General features: G+C 56.0%; 1 protein-coding gene across 6 annotated transcripts in view; it reads left to right on the forward strand.

Moving 5' to 3' along the window:
- The window catches only part of IQSEC3 (IQ motif and Sec7 domain ArfGEF 3), a 105,989-nt gene extending 98,893 nt beyond the window's left edge, over positions 1–7,096 (forward strand). The window contains exons 12-15 of one of the 6 annotated variants that reach the window (XM_053661970.1): positions 1,617–1,709; positions 2,753–2,802; positions 2,886–2,965; positions 6,269–6,333. In XM_053661970.1, the coding sequence (XP_053517945.1) occupies positions 1,617–1,709; positions 2,753–2,802; positions 2,886–2,960 (218 nt within the window). In that variant the 3' untranslated portion in view covers positions 2,961–2,965; positions 6,269–6,333. Of the gene's footprint in view, positions 1–1,616; positions 1,710–2,752; positions 2,803–2,885; positions 3,077–3,661; positions 3,918–6,251 lie in introns of those variants that run through there. The other 5 variants (XR_008390970.1, XM_037133949.2, XM_053661984.1 and 2 more) reach the window with 5 other exon arrangements.
- The last annotated feature ends 9,551 nt before the right edge of the window (positions 7,097–16,647 follow it).

The following is a 16,647-nucleotide window of genomic DNA, read 5'->3' on the forward strand; positions in this document are numbered from 1 at the left end:
GTACACACCCTGAAATAGCTTCATTTCTCTCATTGTCCAAATGTCACAGGCGGCTCCACACAGCCATGAGGAGCCACAGTGAGCCCACAAGGCACCAGCATTGCTGGAAGAAGCACCTTTTCCCCATCAGCCTGGGAACAGCACTTTGTGTATCTCCCCAGAGTACAAAGGAGCAGATACTGCCAGAACATGCATGTCAGGTGGTGAATATCCTCTCCTGCTGTCTAGGGAGCAGGGGAGTAGGGAGAGAGGCTTACATCTAGCTCTTAGTCTTCAGATGGGGAGAAAGGGGAGGGGCAGTGGAGGGAAGGCTCAGGGTTGGGCAAGGAGGCAAGTAGGAAGGAGAAAATGAAAATCAGCAACAGCGACTCTGTATTGAGCACCAATTTTGTGCCTGTACCTGTGCTGAATGTGGAGCCTATTGTGTTATTTAATTCTTGCCACAACTTTCCACAAGGTGAGTAGTAGTTTTCTCATCTTAGAGATAAGGAAACTGAGTGTAACAGAGCCTAAGGAGGAAGCCCAAGCTCACAAGTCAATGACAAAACAATGTTTGCACCCAGGTTCCTTGGATTCTTTGCTCATTTCTCTAAAGTCAAGAAAGCCGCTCTGTGGGGAGAGGGGCACATCTCAGTTCAGTAGAAATGCTTCACACTGATTGATGCTGTGCTGTGATCCAGGCAATCAGGACAAATGGCTTTGGTTGAGAGGTTGCAGTGTGCTGTTCCTGGACTACAGACAACCAGCGAGGCAGAAAACAGGACCCGGGGGAACAGCTTTAATAAAAGGAACTTGAGTTGTGTCTCCTGGAAAAGAGAAGCTGAAGGAGTGATTTAATAATGACTGTCAAATCTCCAAGGATGGTAACTGGCTCCAAGGATGGTAATCTCCAAGGATGGTAACTAGCAGCACCCAGAGAACAAGAAGGGAAGGATTTGCAGTCTAGAGAGCGACAGTGAAATTGAGTACCAAGACAGAAGCCTGGGCCACACAGGTCTGTGGCACTGACAGGCCCTTGGGCATAGGGGGCCTCTCCTGGGGAGAGCTCTGAACCCTGCACAGGCACAGCAGGCTGGGGGCTCAGCGCCACAGGAAGCACGCTGAGCAGGTCAGACGGCAGTGGCCATTGCCAAGATCTGCTGTGCCAAGTGGTTCTTACACATTGTAATAAAAGCTAGTGTTTATTGAGTACTTGCTACAAGCCTCCTCAGTGCCTTAATGTATTTCCTTATGTAAATCCCCTTAAGGACACTTTGAAGTGGGCACTGCTGTCCCTAAGGTGAGGCACAGAGAAGTTCCATAACTTGCCTAAAGCTACACAGCTAGAAAGTATCAGAACCAGTACTCAAACCCATACAGCCCACCTTCCTCATCTTAACTTCTCTACTGCCTGTCTGGCATTCAGGCAGACACTGTCATCCTGTGTACAAATGAAGACACAAAGGCTCTAGAGGGCATGTAACTTGCCGTGCAGTAGGGCCAGAGTCTGAGGCTCATGTTCTGTGGCACGTGCTAGGGACGCATCCTCCTCCTGCTGTGTCTCCTTGTTTTCTTCTTCACCTCCGTGTGGTGGAGCTTAGGGTTTCTCTCTGTTCATGAGCCTCTCCATTCCCTAGGGGAGCTGGAGAAGCAGCAGGGAGCAAAGACACTCTCCTTCAAGTCTGGAGGAGCCCTGGTGGACCCACAGTTGAAGCAGGGATCGCCTACAGGTGAGCTGTGGCTCTTCTCTGTTGCAGACCCCAGGCCCAGATGGCTGGGGCCCAGGTGGCATGGAGGCCACTTGTGGCCCCTGGGCTTGGATTCCTGGGAGATTTGGGTGAGGGAAGCGCTAATTTCCATGGCCATCCTTCCTGCTGAGGAGCTCCAGGCTTTTAATCTCCTGGGGCCTTAGCTGTGGGAGTAGGAAGGAAGGTGAGAGATGCTCTAGGGCCGGGTCCCACATGCTCCATCACTGTCCTGCCTGGAGGAGTTAGGCTGGGAGTCCTGATAATCCTGTTCCCGGTGAGGTATCTTCCACCCTCATGCAGCCCTGCTCTCTGAAGACTGCTGGTTCACTGGGGGTGCTGTCCAGACAAATGAATCCAGCTCTAGGCTTTGTACCTGCTCTGGCCACATCCTCTAGGCCTGCTTCCTTCCTCCCTCTGACACCTTTTATCTTCCTGTGCCTTTTCCTCCCCTTACCCACCCTACTGGGAGCAAGGGAGATCTACCTCCACCTTCACCTGAATGAAAAAGAATTAGAAGGAGAGGTGACATGAGAGTGAAACCCCCTCCCAATAAGCCCCCAGCAAACCACCCAGAACTGTGCACTCGTTAGTCAATTCGGGAACTTATGTTACATGTAACAAACACTTCCCAAGAGTCTGCTGGGTGCCCCGTGCCCAGCACTGGAGATCCAGGGTCCTGGCGAGACATCAGTGTGAGCTGAGAAACTCCAGTGGGTTTCACGCAGATCCGCAACCCTCAGTGATGGCCAGGAGGCCATGGTGCTTCGAGGGACCACAATGCAGGGCAGGGCACACAAGCCGGGGTTCATTTTCTAGGCAGGACTGCCCACAGTCACACAGGTATTAAGTGGGAGAACTGGGCTCCAGTCGACAGTCCACTGACCTGGCTGCCTCTGTCAGGAGTGGTGAGGCCCTCCTTCTCAGCAGCCACACTTTCTAGTTGCAGGCATGTGCAGTTTGGGGGGGGGGGCAGGGATTTATATTGGGAGGGTGGAAAGTGAGCCCTGTGATCTTTGTATTCAAAGCCAAAAGGGAAGCTGCACTGGGTGAGAGGCCTTCGGAGAGCGCAGTGGAGGTAAGTGGAGGCCTGGTTGCCCAGGTGAGTGATTCTGTGCCCCACTTGTCCTTCTTCTCACCGTTTCTTGTTTCTCTTCTCAGGTATTAATCAATGCCTCCCCAGCCCGACTCACCATTTTACCAATTTCAAGAGATACAATTAAAAGTTACTGCTAGCATGGGTAATGCCACTGTTCCAGTACCTAACCAGGCAGCAGCACTTCCTCCCATGCCCCAGCCTGCCTTGCCCCAGCTGATTGCCCTCCAAGGTCTGGCTCTCAGACTAACACCATGCACACGAAGCCCCCCACGGTGTTCCCTCCCACACACCCCCAGGCCCATGTGCCCAGCACGCTGCTCACTGATCCCTTCATACTTGCTGTATGTCAGAGAACCTAATATTCCCCTCCCCCAAGCCCTCTTGTCCTCCACGAGGGTAGCCTGGACGCCCTCCAGAGAGCCACCTTTTCCAGGGTGGACCCTGCCCTCCTGAATGCTTCTTGGAGAAGTTGGAGACTTGAGAGTGGGGGTAGCCAGGAGGGTGGAGCTTCTCTCTGGAGCAGCTGGTCCATCTGGAAAGCTGGCCATGGGCTAGGGATGTGCACAGTAGAAGAGGAGGCAGAGTAGGGTTGGGGTTGTTTTAGGGGTTTCCTGAGGGAGGCCATCTTTCTGAAGACTGTCCCTGTTGAGGGAAGGGTGGCCCATCCTCAAGCCACACAGGAAGGGACTGGGGAAGGAGCGGCAGCAGCCAGTCCTTGCCAGGCCCCACAGGTGTCACCTGAGGGACATGCAGTTGCCCTTGCAAGCCCTTCTGGGTCCCTATCCTGTACTGGCTCCCCTCAAATCCCAATGAGCCCCGTCACTTTTTTTCTGCCAAGCCTCCAGGGACCACTAGCCACTCACACAGACACAGCCTTTCCCAAACCACACCCCCAAGCTGGAGAAGCCCCCGTGCGGAGATCTGAGGGAGAGTCCTGTCACCCAGCAGCTTAAGCTCAGGGAAGCTCCAGGACACTCCAGGGGAGCCCAGTTTCTTCTCCTTCCCCATGCCCCCCACCCCCCACACACCTGTGTCTGGAGGAGGCACCTTTACTCGGAGGAGCTTCCTGCCCCAGCAGCTGACAAACCCCCAGGGTGGGTATTCCATCCCCTGCCCTTCCTCCCACCATCTTCCTGCAGCTGCCCATTCTCTAGCCTTGCAGATAAACACACAAAGCTACAGCCCTGCCCGCACCATAGCCCGACCTACGTGGGGAGGACAAGCAACCTGATGGCCCATTCTCCCTCCGACCCTGCCCACAGGGCCATGTGACTATCTGCAAGGCTGCCACCCCCAGCTAGCCCCAGGGCCCTGCCAGCCTCTACTCGCCTGCACAGGGGCAGCCTTGCTGCCCCTCCTTTCAGCTGGACCCTGAGCTCTCCTGCCCTCTGCCCTCTGTCATTTCCTTGTTGCCTGGCAGAGCCCCTCCGGCAGGTGCTTCTCCATCTCTGAGCTGTTCTGATCTGCTACTCTTGTTCCATCCTCAGTCTCTCTCTCTCTCTCTCTCCCTCTCCTCCCCACCCTTTCATCAGCAGGGAGGTGAGAAGGGGGTCAGAATGAGAGAATGTTTTGCTGTCGCTTCCTGCTTTTCACTTACTATTAGATAAGGGGTCAGGTCGGGGTGCAGAGGAGGGAGGTGAGACAGCGCAGGCAGCATCAGGAAGCAGCATCAGGAAGCAGCATCAGGAAGCGGGAGGCGCAGAGGCTGTGCAGGGTGAGGCAAGGGCTGCGGGCTCCTCGGGGGCTGGCGGAGAGGAAGGGGAAGGGGACTCAGTGAGTTTGGACTGGGGCAGCTAGGCATTTGCCTGGGGAGGGGCCGATACAGAGGGGAAGTGGGGGTGGGGGGCACGGGAGGGACCCAGTTTGTCCCGCTGTCTTGTCCACTTTTCTCCTGGGGAAGAAGTTAGAATATGAGAAAGTGGGGAAAGCGGCCAGTCTGCCCCAGTGAGGACCACAGAGGGCTGCCCGGGAGGAGGGAGGCCCTGCCGTGCTGCCTGCCTGCCCTGTGTCTGGGTGGGGCCGTGAAGGGCTCAGGGGTCCCACATTAGCTCAGGGGGAGTCTCAGGACTGAGAGTGCTGCCAGGATGGAAAATGAGAATGAAGAATAAAGACTGCAACCCACTGAGCACGGCATGGGGCTTGTGAATATTGAAGGACAGAGAACAGGGGCTTGGGGGGCCTGTGGAGAGGGATGAGTGTACAGGCCCAGGAAGGGGTCCCTGCAATTGCCCCTTTTGCCAATAAATAGCATAAGATCTGCTGGTTTAGGGCTGTGAGGTAGTTTGGGGCTAGGCCATCCTGGTGTAGACTTGGAGGTGAGGGTCCCTCCCTACAGTCTGGACCTTCTCTGTGCTCTGAGAAGCCTGTCCTGGGCAGTGGTGACAAGGACAATAGGCAGCGTCCTCAGAGAAAAGGGTCCTTGCCACCCGCAAAGGGCTCAGGTGTTGGATGGGGGTTGTGGCATCCAGACACTTCAGGGATGAGGAATTAAACCCCTCTCCTTTCAGAATCCTCCAGCTTCCCTTCCACCCACGTCTTCCCCCTCCCACTCCCCCTGCCAGCAAGAGGAGGCTAAGTTGGTTCACAGTGACCTCCATGACTGGAGGGAGGGGTCCACCTCCTTACTTTCCACCTAGGAAATAAAGATTAGAGTCTTTTCTGGGTACCCCCTCCTGCAGCAGAATAAATTTAACCAGGACCCAGGTCGGGTTAAAGAGGCAGCTGGAGATCTGACTCTGGCCTTTGCTCTCTGGGCTGCTCTTGAATGTGTGGCCATGGCCTAGGGGAGTCTCGAGAAGATAGGTGGGTCCAGACCACCTCTCAGGGGCCCCTGGCACTCTGGGGGTTGGGCACCTTCCTGACTTCAACAGTGACAATGAGGCTTCCTCTGCAACCAAGCCAGAGGGAGGAGAGGGCTGGAAAGTCTCAGTGGTGGGCCACCCTGTCTCTGTGACCTCCCTTTGTCCGCAGCACACCCCTGGGAGGCAGAGGGGGTGGGCGGCAAAGACCCTTACCCCTGCTTTTCAAGCTCAGATGCTGGTAAAAAGGAAGGTGGGGAGAAGTGTACCCGTGGCCCCAAAGGCACACAGCAGGTCCATGAAGTCAGAAAGCAGAGCTATGCAGAGCCTGAGAGTCTTTGGTCTAACTGCCCATCTCACAGACAAGGAGACTGAGGCCTAGAGAACTGAGGCTACTCATGGTTGGTGGTAGAACATGTCAGTCTCTTGACTGCACCCAGGGTCAGAACCTCTGTCGGCTGCCAGTTTTCCTCTGGTGGAGAGATGGGGAGTGGGTCAAGGTGAGGGCCGAGAGCCCCTAATGCACATGGGAGCCAGGGAAGGGGAGAAGGGAGGCTCAGGGTAGCCAGTCCTGGTAGCTGGGAATTAGTCTTGTAACATTTCATGCTTCTCTGGCTGTTTCTAAACTAGGTGTCAATTCACAACAGGCTTCAAACGTCCCAGCACAACTCCAGCCTGGGGGCCGAGAGAGGAGTTCCGGTGCCACTGCCAGACCTGCAGCCTAGCCCCCTGAGAGAGCAGCCCCCGCCGGCGCCGTTGCCACTGCTGCCACCCACGCCCCCAGGAACCCTGCTGCAGTGTCAGCAAATTGTCAAGGTCATTGTCCTGGACAAGCCCTGTTTGGCCCGCATGGAGCCCCTGCTAAGCCAGGCTCTCTCCTGCTACACCTCTCCCTCTTCTGACTCCTGCGGCTCTACACCCCTGGGCTGCCTGGGCTCCCCAGTCAAGGTCATCCACCAGCCCCCGCTGCCCCCACCCCCACCCCCCTACAACCACCCTCACCAGTACTGCCCACCAGGCTCCCTGCTGCACCCACGCCGCTACTCCAGTGGCTCCAGGAGCCTGGTGTAGACTGTCCCCAACACTGCTATCCTAGGAGGGCTCCTGCCAGGAGCCCCTGCCACCCCATTGCTGCACCCCAACCCTGGCACTCTGCATTCCTGGACACCATCCTTATTGTTTTGGAAAGAGGACCCCAGTCCCTAGCACCTGAAGTTGCCTCACCCGATCAGGCTTCCCTTACTCAGTTGAGCACGCTCTTCTTAAATCTGGAGACACCACCATACTCTCCTGGGCCCTGCACAGCCAGACACAGCCAGGCCTCTGCATCCTCCTGCCACCACTTGCCACATGGACCTTGGACCAGAGAGAATAGGAACTGGGGGCCTACCCAACTTCTGGACCCTGCGTCTGTTGGGCACTGGGCCTCAGGCTGGGAGGGAGGTACAGGGGCTGGAGGCCAGTACCCAAGCACCAGACAGAAGGTGACCTGGTTCCCTGCTCAGCACTAGGTGCTACCCTGGGTGGAGAAGGGTTGGCCCTGGATCTCTGGAGGAACCAGGAAAGTGGGAGGGTGAGGAGGGGACTTTCTCTGCTGCCCCTGCCTTCCTCAAGCCTGACAGGCTCGGGAGGCTGCTGGTCCGTCCCCCCGGTGTTAGCTGTCCTGACCACCTCCTCCCCGCTGCTCTTTCTCTGGAGCTGGGCCCTGCCTGCCCCAGGGATGCCCAGGCTCCAAGAAAGCTTTGACGAAGGGATGAGGGTGGGGGTACGAGTCTCAGCTCACTCTAGGTCAATTCAACAGAGCTATGGAACCGTGAGGTCATATGTCTACAAAATGAACATTTTTAGAGTTTTATTCCTTAGCCCCAAATAATACCCAGCCAACGCAAAGTGCACACTGGGCTCAAACGTAAATACGAGTGAGAACTAGGTGAATTTCTTCCACTGTGGATGTGAGAACAGGGTGAAGGAGCAGCGGTCTGCCCCAGGGACAGATGCAGCCAGCGAGACAGGGCTCCCTACTGCATGACTCTGGGGCCTTCATGGGGGGTTTGGATGCAGAAGTGGGTGAGAGAAGCAGGTGCTCCACGGGCACTTGCATTTCCCATGCTGCCATCCCAAGCTTGTCCCTCAGCCTAATTTACATCTCCCACCTCCAGGCCTCCCCCAGGAAGGCACCAGGTCCACCTCCTGCAGGGGGCACTAAAAGAGTTCCTATACCCTCCAAATTGCAAAGGAGAGCAAAGTGGGGCTCCCTGACCCCCTCAGGACCAAGCAGCACTGGGGAGTTAACCTTTAGGTGACCCCACAAAGCCTGGGAAGCCCCCCTCAAAGACCACAGGAGGTCCCTGGCCCTGGTCATGCCTTTCAGGCAGCATCTGTCCCGAGCCAGCCTGGACTCCTCAGCCCAGGGCCATCACCCAAGGCCTGCGCTGGGCTTCCCTCCTCCTTGGAGCCCATCACCCAAGCAGCCCAAGTGATGGAGGTGAACATGGACCAGGTCTAAAATGAATGTGCTTCTCCCAGACCCCACCCCTCGTCCCACTGCAGTCCCCTGGGCCATCGAGAAGACCCAGTTCTTTTTCCGCTCTCTGTACTTCCAGATGACCTAGCTGTGTTTGTATGTGTGGAGTCACCAAATGTCAATACGATGTCACCCAGCGCGTTTGTTTCTGGCCATGTCTTTGTTAGTCTGGATTCCATAACTTGTGACCAGTTACTGCCTCCTCCACTGTGGCTCCACAGCCAAGCTGTTTTTGTCCTGTTGTCCTGCCCCCTCTGCTGTATCTCTCCTGTGACAGGGACACTACAATCAGAGCCTTTCAGAACAGGGTGGCTGACAGGTGGGGCACACGAATTCAGACACATCTGACGCCCTTGGCCAGGGCAGGGTCCCCCCTGAAGGGCAAGATCCAGGCAGCAGGGGCAGAGTCGTGGGGGTGGGAGCAAGGGGATCTTGAATGAGGGGCCAGAAATGGAGAGTTATGGACAGACATCAGGGAGGAGGAGTTAGGAAGAAAGAGGAGGTTTGAGGTGACTGAACGTGTTTGTGGAGTGGAGGCCATGAGTGCCAGGGGCTGGTGAGGAAGGAGCCCAGCCCTGGCCATCAGGCCCCTTGTCAGCTGCTCACACAGTGCTTCCAGGTGACAAAGTGCTATCCTCCCTGTCAACGGGCACAGCAACTCTGGCCCCTTTCTCCCACCTCGGCTGCATCCCTGACTTTCTCTGAGAACCCGGTCAGGTCAAGGGGGCTTCAGCCCCCGACCCCAGCACTTTGGTGGCTCCCTGGGCCCCACCAGCTGCACTGGGAGTCCTGGCCTGGGATGTAGACCTTCCCAGGTTCAGCAGCACGTGGGGCCAAGCCTGAGCTGTGAGGGGCTTTTAATCCCCAGTGGCCTGGGGCAAGGTGCAGCTGGGCCTCCCCACTGTTAAAAGAGCAAGAGTCCCCAGCACCTGTATCCTCCCTCCCCTGGTAGGCCAACGGGCTAAGGCTGGGACCCACCTCTGTCCCCGCCCCCAGGGCCTGGCCCCTGGAGGCTTTGGCCAAGCCTCCTGACCTTGCAGAGGCCCAGCCAGAGATGCTCACGGGCCCTCCTGCTCTCCCACACTGAGGGGCAGTGCTTGACAGCCGAGCCACTGGACACAGCCTCCTGGGTGTGTGCCCAGTTACCCTGACATACTCCACTCCACCAACTCTCTAGGCCTTACTTTGGGGGACCTGAGCCCCTCTCAAGTTTATCCATTTGGCTCCAGCTCTAGAATTAGGAGTAGAGATGAAACTAGCTTTTTCACCCACTTTTGGGAAAGTCCCACCTCCAGACCTGCCTGGGCAACTTGACCTAGAAGCTTGCCTCCCTGCCCGCCTGTGTCCAAAGGCACACACCTTTATCAGCCCTGGGGCCTTGACCCCTGAAATCCTTAACTCCACCCCCACCCCAGCTGTTCCCCCATAGCCTGCCAGAATGTCTCTTTGTACCCGATAGGCTTCCCTGATAACTCCCTGTCTGCCCCGTGTTAGGCTGCATCCTCCCTGCTGCACCCCCCCTACAGACGCCCCTTCAGCCCATCGAAGAGGAGCCTCTCCAGGGAGAGGAAGGCAGGGTGGCTGCTCCCAGGAACTAATCCAAATGGCAAATATTTTGTAACAAAATAGCCCAGAAGTATTTTATCTGTTCAATTCATAGAGTTTTAGAGATTATATTGAAATATGTCTCTTGAGCAAACTGTGTCAGCTGTATTTCTTTCATTCTGCGAGAGGGAGGGCCCACCTGAACTCTGAGGGTCTCACTGGCGAGATTCCGGAGCCAGAGGACCTTCTGACGCCCTCAGCCCTGGAGTCTTCGGGGGCAGCTGGGTGGCCACAGCAGTATCAGCCCTGTACTCTAGGGTGACACATTTCTGAGCCAGGCCGTGACACGACTGGGGGGTTCCAGTCAGGGGTGCCATCTGATGGGTGGGCACTGAGTAGGAGCTAGGGATGCAGGGCCAGAGAGGTGACCCCCACTCACACACACACATGCACTCACACTCACACTCAGCTTTGAGCTATTGAGAGAGCACGTTACAATGGAGACCAGGGGCGGCTCTGGAGGAGGAAGCACTGTGACGGTCAGTGTGCACCCCGCAGTGCGAGGGGTGAGGGGCCAGGGCCCTAAGGGCCCTGCTTGGCTTTCTGTCATGGGAGCGAGGGTGTGCTGGGGGTCAGGGTCCCACTATTAGATCACCAGCCTCAGGGGACTGTCACCAGACATCAGCTCTGAAGCCTGACCCTCTAACCACAGTGTCTGGTCTGGCAAGCCCTGGGGTGTGCTCTTTCGGTGTGCAGGGGGCAGCAGACTCAGGCGAAAGGACTGGGGGGATGTTGGTGGGGAAAGTGCATGGAGCCAGAGAATGCTGTTGAGCAAACGTTTACCGAGTCTCACCGTGTGCCAGGATACCCTGCTTGTTGCTGGAAGGGATCCCCAGATTCTGCAGAGGGAAGCGACAATAGCCGAGTGGCTGTGAGGCAGGAGAGCAGACTGAAATCAGGGCTGGGGAGAGACACACACACAAGGTGTTTGGTGACTGTTCACCGCTACATGCAATGCTTAGACCAGCCTCTACCCAAAAGCTCAGTGCAGCAACTTGCAGCCCGGAGAGAGCCTTCCAGAAAAGCTGATATGTCAGAGGCACTGCCCTGTGGGAGAAAAGCAACTGGCCAGGCTAGCTGGTCCAGGGACACTGCAAAGACAGCACCCAGCTCCCCTGGCAACTGGAGCTCTGAACATCCTCCAGAGCTCCCCAGGCTAAATCTCCTCATTCCCTGTTCAAGTGAAAGGGAACATGACTTCCTTCCCCTCCCAGGACAGGGAGATTCCAGGAGAAGCCTAGGACCAGTTTTGACCTGTCACATCCTAGGAACTCTTTGACCCTGGAAGCTGAGGACTAGTTCTCCGAGAGGCCTGGGTGAGGGCCAAGGGTCAGGAGGACCTGCTGCTGTCTGCACGGGACCATGGGGCAGTGTCACCATTTTCCAAGTCTTTGGGCCCCTGGAGAGCTGGCTGGTGTCCCAGCTCCCTCTGGGTCCATCTGCCATAGGGACAGACAGCTGTGGCACATGCAGCTCTCCTGATGACTCAAAGGCATCAGCTAAGGACTTGGAATGTTTCCTGGAAGGTGTCCGGGATTTACAGGTTCCTGGCTGAAAGCAGTGGGCCAGAACAAGATGCTGGTGCTGGAAGTCTGGGAAAACTCAACAAGCCCAGGAACACCTGGCGTGCACTAGGTGCTGACCTGGGTGCTGGGACATGCTGTGAATGGGACAGTGTTCCTGCTCTCCCACAGTTCCCACTGGGGGGCCAGCAGAAATCGACAAGGAACCAGCTATTTTCACACAGCAGACCTGGGCACACTAGAGGTGAAGGGGAAGGGCTGTTTCAGAGTGAGCACTAAAGGAAGGCCTCTCCAAGGACGCAGGCTCCACAGGGTGAAGGTTAGGACAGAGGACTGGGGAGCTGTTCAGATACCACCTCTACGGGCATGGTCTGCATGGGACTATTTCCTGACTTATGAATTTACTTGCGTAAAAATTCTTCCTAATCTTTACTTAGATGCATTTTAAAATCACGCATATTAAGGAAATAATAAAACTGGGCTTCTAGACAAGCGGGGACAGATGGTGCCCGTAATCAGTGGGGAAGGAAGTGGGTCGGAGGCAGGCAGGCAGCTTCAGAAGGCAGGTGGGTGAAGGTAACATTAGAGGCTGGGCCACGGCCGGAGGACCCAGACCCCCTGCTCAGACCCCAGGAGACAAACACAGCAGTCAGGACAAGCTGTGAGAGCAGCTCCTACCGAGGAGGAGCCACCCGCACCCAGCGGCCTGCAGGCAGCGCTTTGCCCACCTCACCCCCACCACCCCAGTCCAAGCAGATCACGTTTGCTGTTTATCATAATAACGGGGTGCACTTTGTAGCCTACTAGTCACCTGCTCCTGGGGCTGATGACCTCCTTCACACCTTAGCATGAACTACATAAAATGATGGCAATGTGGATTCCTCCCAGCAGGGCTGGCAGACCGCTGCTGCGGGCCTGGGCTCGCCTGCCCTCCTTTCCCAAGCTTTGACTGGCATTTCTAATTGATCGCAGCTGTCCGGGAGTCACCACCAAGCAATGCATGTCGACACCCAGGATGAAATTAACTTGCCACCTGTCCCTGTCATCCTCATCGAGCCCCTTGAGGGAAGGCATTTTGGACGCAGGTGGTTTTAGGACTAAAGCTGAGGGCTGTGAGACCAGGGTCTCAGGAACAAATGCTCCACGAGGAACTGCAGCAGGCGCTGCTCGGGATCGGCCGGCTGTTCTAAGCTCCAGGAAAAAGCTCTGCTTTGTTCCTTAGCTCACCAGCGCTCTGCCCTAGCAATGCTCACAGCTGCTTTCTTTGAGAACTCGGCACTACTCCGGCAGTCCTTGGCAGTCAGTCAGTTCCCCTGTCCCACGGGTCCCCTCACTCTCTCCACTTGCTGCCTAGCGGCGCCCTCTACTCTGACCCAGAGATGGAGCCACAGAGGCACAACGTGGTAGCTGGGGGCCCAGATGCAGATCAGGAATGCCAGGGGGAAAAGTCTCTCAGGGGGGCTCTTAATCCCAGGGCACACGAAGCATGGCTTAGAGAGGCCACAACCAGGCACTGCCAGGCTTGGGAGAGGCCCTTTGGGGGCAGGCAAGGCACTCTGTCCGAGGGAAGGCGAGGCCCAGAGTCCAGTGGCCTGGGGTCACAGGCGAAGGCCTTATCTGCTCCCCACTGCTGCCCAGGAAGGCAGCCAAGCCCAGGGACAGGCCTCACACCCCAGCTCTGAGTCAGAAGTGGTCTAACGGAAAATTCCATTCTGGAAGAGACTGGAGGATGAAGGGGCTGGGTTCAGGGGGGGGGGGGGGAAGCAGGGGAATACTGCCCCCCCCCACACCTGCTGACTTCCTGCAGGTCCAGATGGCTTCTTTCCCTAGAGAAGCAGGCACCCTCACTCCAGCCCCTTGTCTCTCAGTGCTTCCTGCTCCTATGACCCAAAAGAACCCAAGGCAAGCTCTGGAAAAACTGTGGGAACCAGTCCCAGGGAAGGCCGGAGACCACCAGGATAGCTGGTTGTCCCCATATGCCTAGCTTCCCTGGGCAGACCCGCGGCCCCCTTTCCCCTTTCCCTCCAAGACATCTGGTCTAGGAAGTAGCCCCTCCCTAAGTCCACAGGGACCAGAAGGCAGTGCACGCAGAGCCCTTCCCACTGGCCGTGGTGGATGGGGGTCGGGGGACAGACAGGCAAATGGGTCCAGCTGCCTCCTTTTACAGACAAGGGGACTATTTAACTTAAGAAGTTACAAAAGGAGCAGAAGGATAATCCCAAAGCAAGTAGAAGGAAGGAAATAATGAAAGTAGAAACAATCAAATAGAAAATACATATACAACAAGAAAAATTAACAAAGCCCAAAGTTGATTCTAAGAAATGACTAACAAGCTTACAAGCGTCTGATAAGACTAACCCAAAAGAGTCAGCACAGATAAACAACCGGGGACTGCAGCAATGCTTTTTACGTAGAACACTACAGATAAACCATAAACCTATGACAGTGACCGTAAAAACCTGCACAGAATGAACACTGTCCTAGAAAAATATCTCACCAAAACTTGCTCAAAAACAAATAGAAATTTGAGATGTATCCCCCTTGAAGAAATTTAAATATGCAGTTAAAAAAATCTACCCACACTCTCCTCTAAAAAAACCCCCACAGTACACCAGGCCAGATGATTTTACAAAAATCTACTGTGCATTCAAAGAGCAGATAGTTTCAATCTCTTATTAACTCTTTCAGAGGAAAGAAAATTCCCAAACTCCTTTTTATACAGTTAGTGTAACCTTAAAAACAAAAACCTGAATCAGACAAGGACAATATAAGAAAGATCTATAAGCCACTCTCACTTATGAGCAAAAAATCAAAATTCTAAATGAATTTTTCCAAAACTGAATCTTGCCCTGTCCAGGTGGCTCAGTTGGTTGAAACTGACCGGAAATGAGGGAATGAGTGGAGCTGGGAGGGACCTGTCCTCTGCTGGTTACGAACTTGCCAATGACGTGTAATGCGGAGTCTGGCCTCGGGGACCAGGGAGGGCCCTGCCTGCTGCCCTGCAGTTGCCCTCAGGGGGTCACTGACATGGTGTGGGTGGAGGGCCTCAGAGTGTGAGTGTTTGGGGAGAACTGGCAGAACTCTCCCTGCAGCCCCGGGCACAGACTCTGTGGAGGGGCCCAGGCCATCAAGAACCCTGCTCTCTGCCTAGTGCCCCACCTAACAGTGATGTGCTCACCTTCCCAACCTTCCCGGTGCCTGGAGGCTCCTCAGACCATGCCAGCAGCCACCTGCCTGTGCTGGTCATCATCGAGAAGCAAAGCATGCTGCAGCGCAGGGCGCCAGCACCCAGGCCACCAACCCACTTTGGCCCCAAGTGACATGCCAGGCTTGGCCACATCAGTCCTTTGCTGTCCTCCCCCCACCTCTCTGTATTATTAAGAAACCCAGGGACCGATGGGTGGTTAACGAGATTTTCATCCCTGTCAAGTCCAATCAGCTCTTGTTACTTCCCTGAGCAGCTAGCTACAGTGGCAGGGAAGCCACGTGTGCTGGGTTATCAGGGAGCAGGCACGCGAGTACTGGAGTGGTAGGGAGAGAGGCAGGCAGGCCCCCCCTGCCTCAGAGCAGGGGGAAGAGGGCCAGGCCCAGGGTCTCGAGGGCTATGGAGGGTCAGAGGTCGTGAGGTCATGGGAGACCAGCAAAGGACTCAGACAGAAAGAACACCAGCCAGGTCCCCCCTTCCTAGAGGCTGAGGGACCATGCTCTGATGAGGGCCACATCCCACCCTCAGACAGGGTGGTTCTTGTACTTAAGGAAGCCAAGGACCTGAATCAGGTACCTACTGCTGCTGACAAAGTACTTCAAAACTCCATAGTTTAAACAACAATATAAACCATTTGTCTCTCACCATGGATCAGTGATTCTGGGCCCACCTGCCTGGGCGTTCTGGCTCAAGGCCCCTCATAAGGTTGCAGTCACTGTCAGCCAGGCTGGCAGTCATCTGAAGGCTTGACAGGGGCTGGAGGATGCACTTCCACAGTGGTCATTCACCTGGCTGACTAGTTGGTGGCGGCTCAGCTCCTTCCACATGGGCCTCTCTAGCGGACTGCTGGAGTGTCCCTGTGGCATGGGTCCCTTGCTCTGGGTGTCCCCAGAACCAGTGATCCAAGAGTTCAAGGTGCTGAACTCTTAGTGCCTTTGTGACATCGCTGCAGTTGTCCTGCTCCTCCTCACCCACATGCACTGAGGGTCAGGGCGTGCACAGCAGGGTGAGGAGCATGAGGCCCCAAGGAGAGGAGGCAGAAATAGGCCGACAGGGTTGTTCAGAGACCTCCCTCTGCATCCCGTCAGTTGAGGACGCCAGCCTGCCCATGAACTGAGCCTCGTCCTCTGATTACGCCACTCCCACAAACCCCAGTCCTGGCTCCTTCCTCCCAAACCCACCCCTCCCTCCTTCAGGCCTCCTAACAACCTATGTCCCTCTGGCTACCACATTCCGATTCCTTTCTCCTGCCCGCAATCTGATGCCCATAGCCTTTTCCCTCGCCTCGACAGCTAGGGGATTACAAGGCTGATAGGCTGGGTGGCTTACATTCTCTTTCTTTCTGTGGGAGTGGGAGGAGGTCTGATCTGAGGACCAAGACCTGCCTAGTCCCTCGGCAGCACCAGGATGGCCCAGAAGGGCGCAGCTGGCACTTCATATCCCCGGGGGCAGCAGGCATGAGACCCTGGCTGGAAGTTAGGGTCAGCCAGAAGGTGGCCTGGACCCGGAGAGAGGTTTGGAAGGTGATCTGGAGGAGGTAGAGCCCAGGTGATACCTGGAAGCCCCAAACCAGAGCCAGGCCCTCTTTTGTGGGGCCCCGCATGGAATGGGGTGAGAGGCTGTACAGGTGGGATGCCAGGCCAGATAGGGAACAATTTCCCCAGGCCAATGCCCTTCCGACCTAATACACACAGACCATAATCTTGCACGGCGCTAGTCCATTCATCAGGGGTTGGGGCTTTAATCTCAGCAGAGTTCGAGGCCCTCTTCAGTTTGGGAGCTCTCCTGGCTTTGGTGCTGGGGGTGGAGGGGGCGGAGCATACATTAGCTGACTCAGCTCCCTCCAAGGCAACCCTCACCCTGGATGGATGAGGGGCTCCCAGCTGAGACAGGAGAGGAAGTGTCCAAGCCTGGGTTCAGCGTTTTCAAGGGAGATAGAGGGAAGAACCAAGGAGAGTGGTTGGCAGCTGCAAACCCCAAGGCACCAGCACCTGGGAGAGTCAGCTCCACAGGAATCCCAGCCTGGGAGTGTGTGGGGGGGGGCTGGGGGGATGGTGTGCAGGGAATCCCAGGAGGAGCTCAGGTGCAGAGAAAAGGGGTCACAGTCTTAGCCTCACAGATGGAGAAGCCAGTGCCACAGTCAGGTCACATGCTTTTGTCTAAAATAAA

The sequence above is a fragment of the Artibeus jamaicensis genome, unplaced genomic scaffold (genome assembly GCF_021234435.1).
Source record: "Artibeus jamaicensis isolate MK-2021 breed Jamaican fruit bat unplaced genomic scaffold, CSHL_Jam_final contig_1028, whole genome shotgun sequence".
NCBI classification, from domain to species: Eukaryota; Metazoa; Chordata; class Mammalia; order Chiroptera; family Phyllostomidae; genus Artibeus; species Artibeus jamaicensis.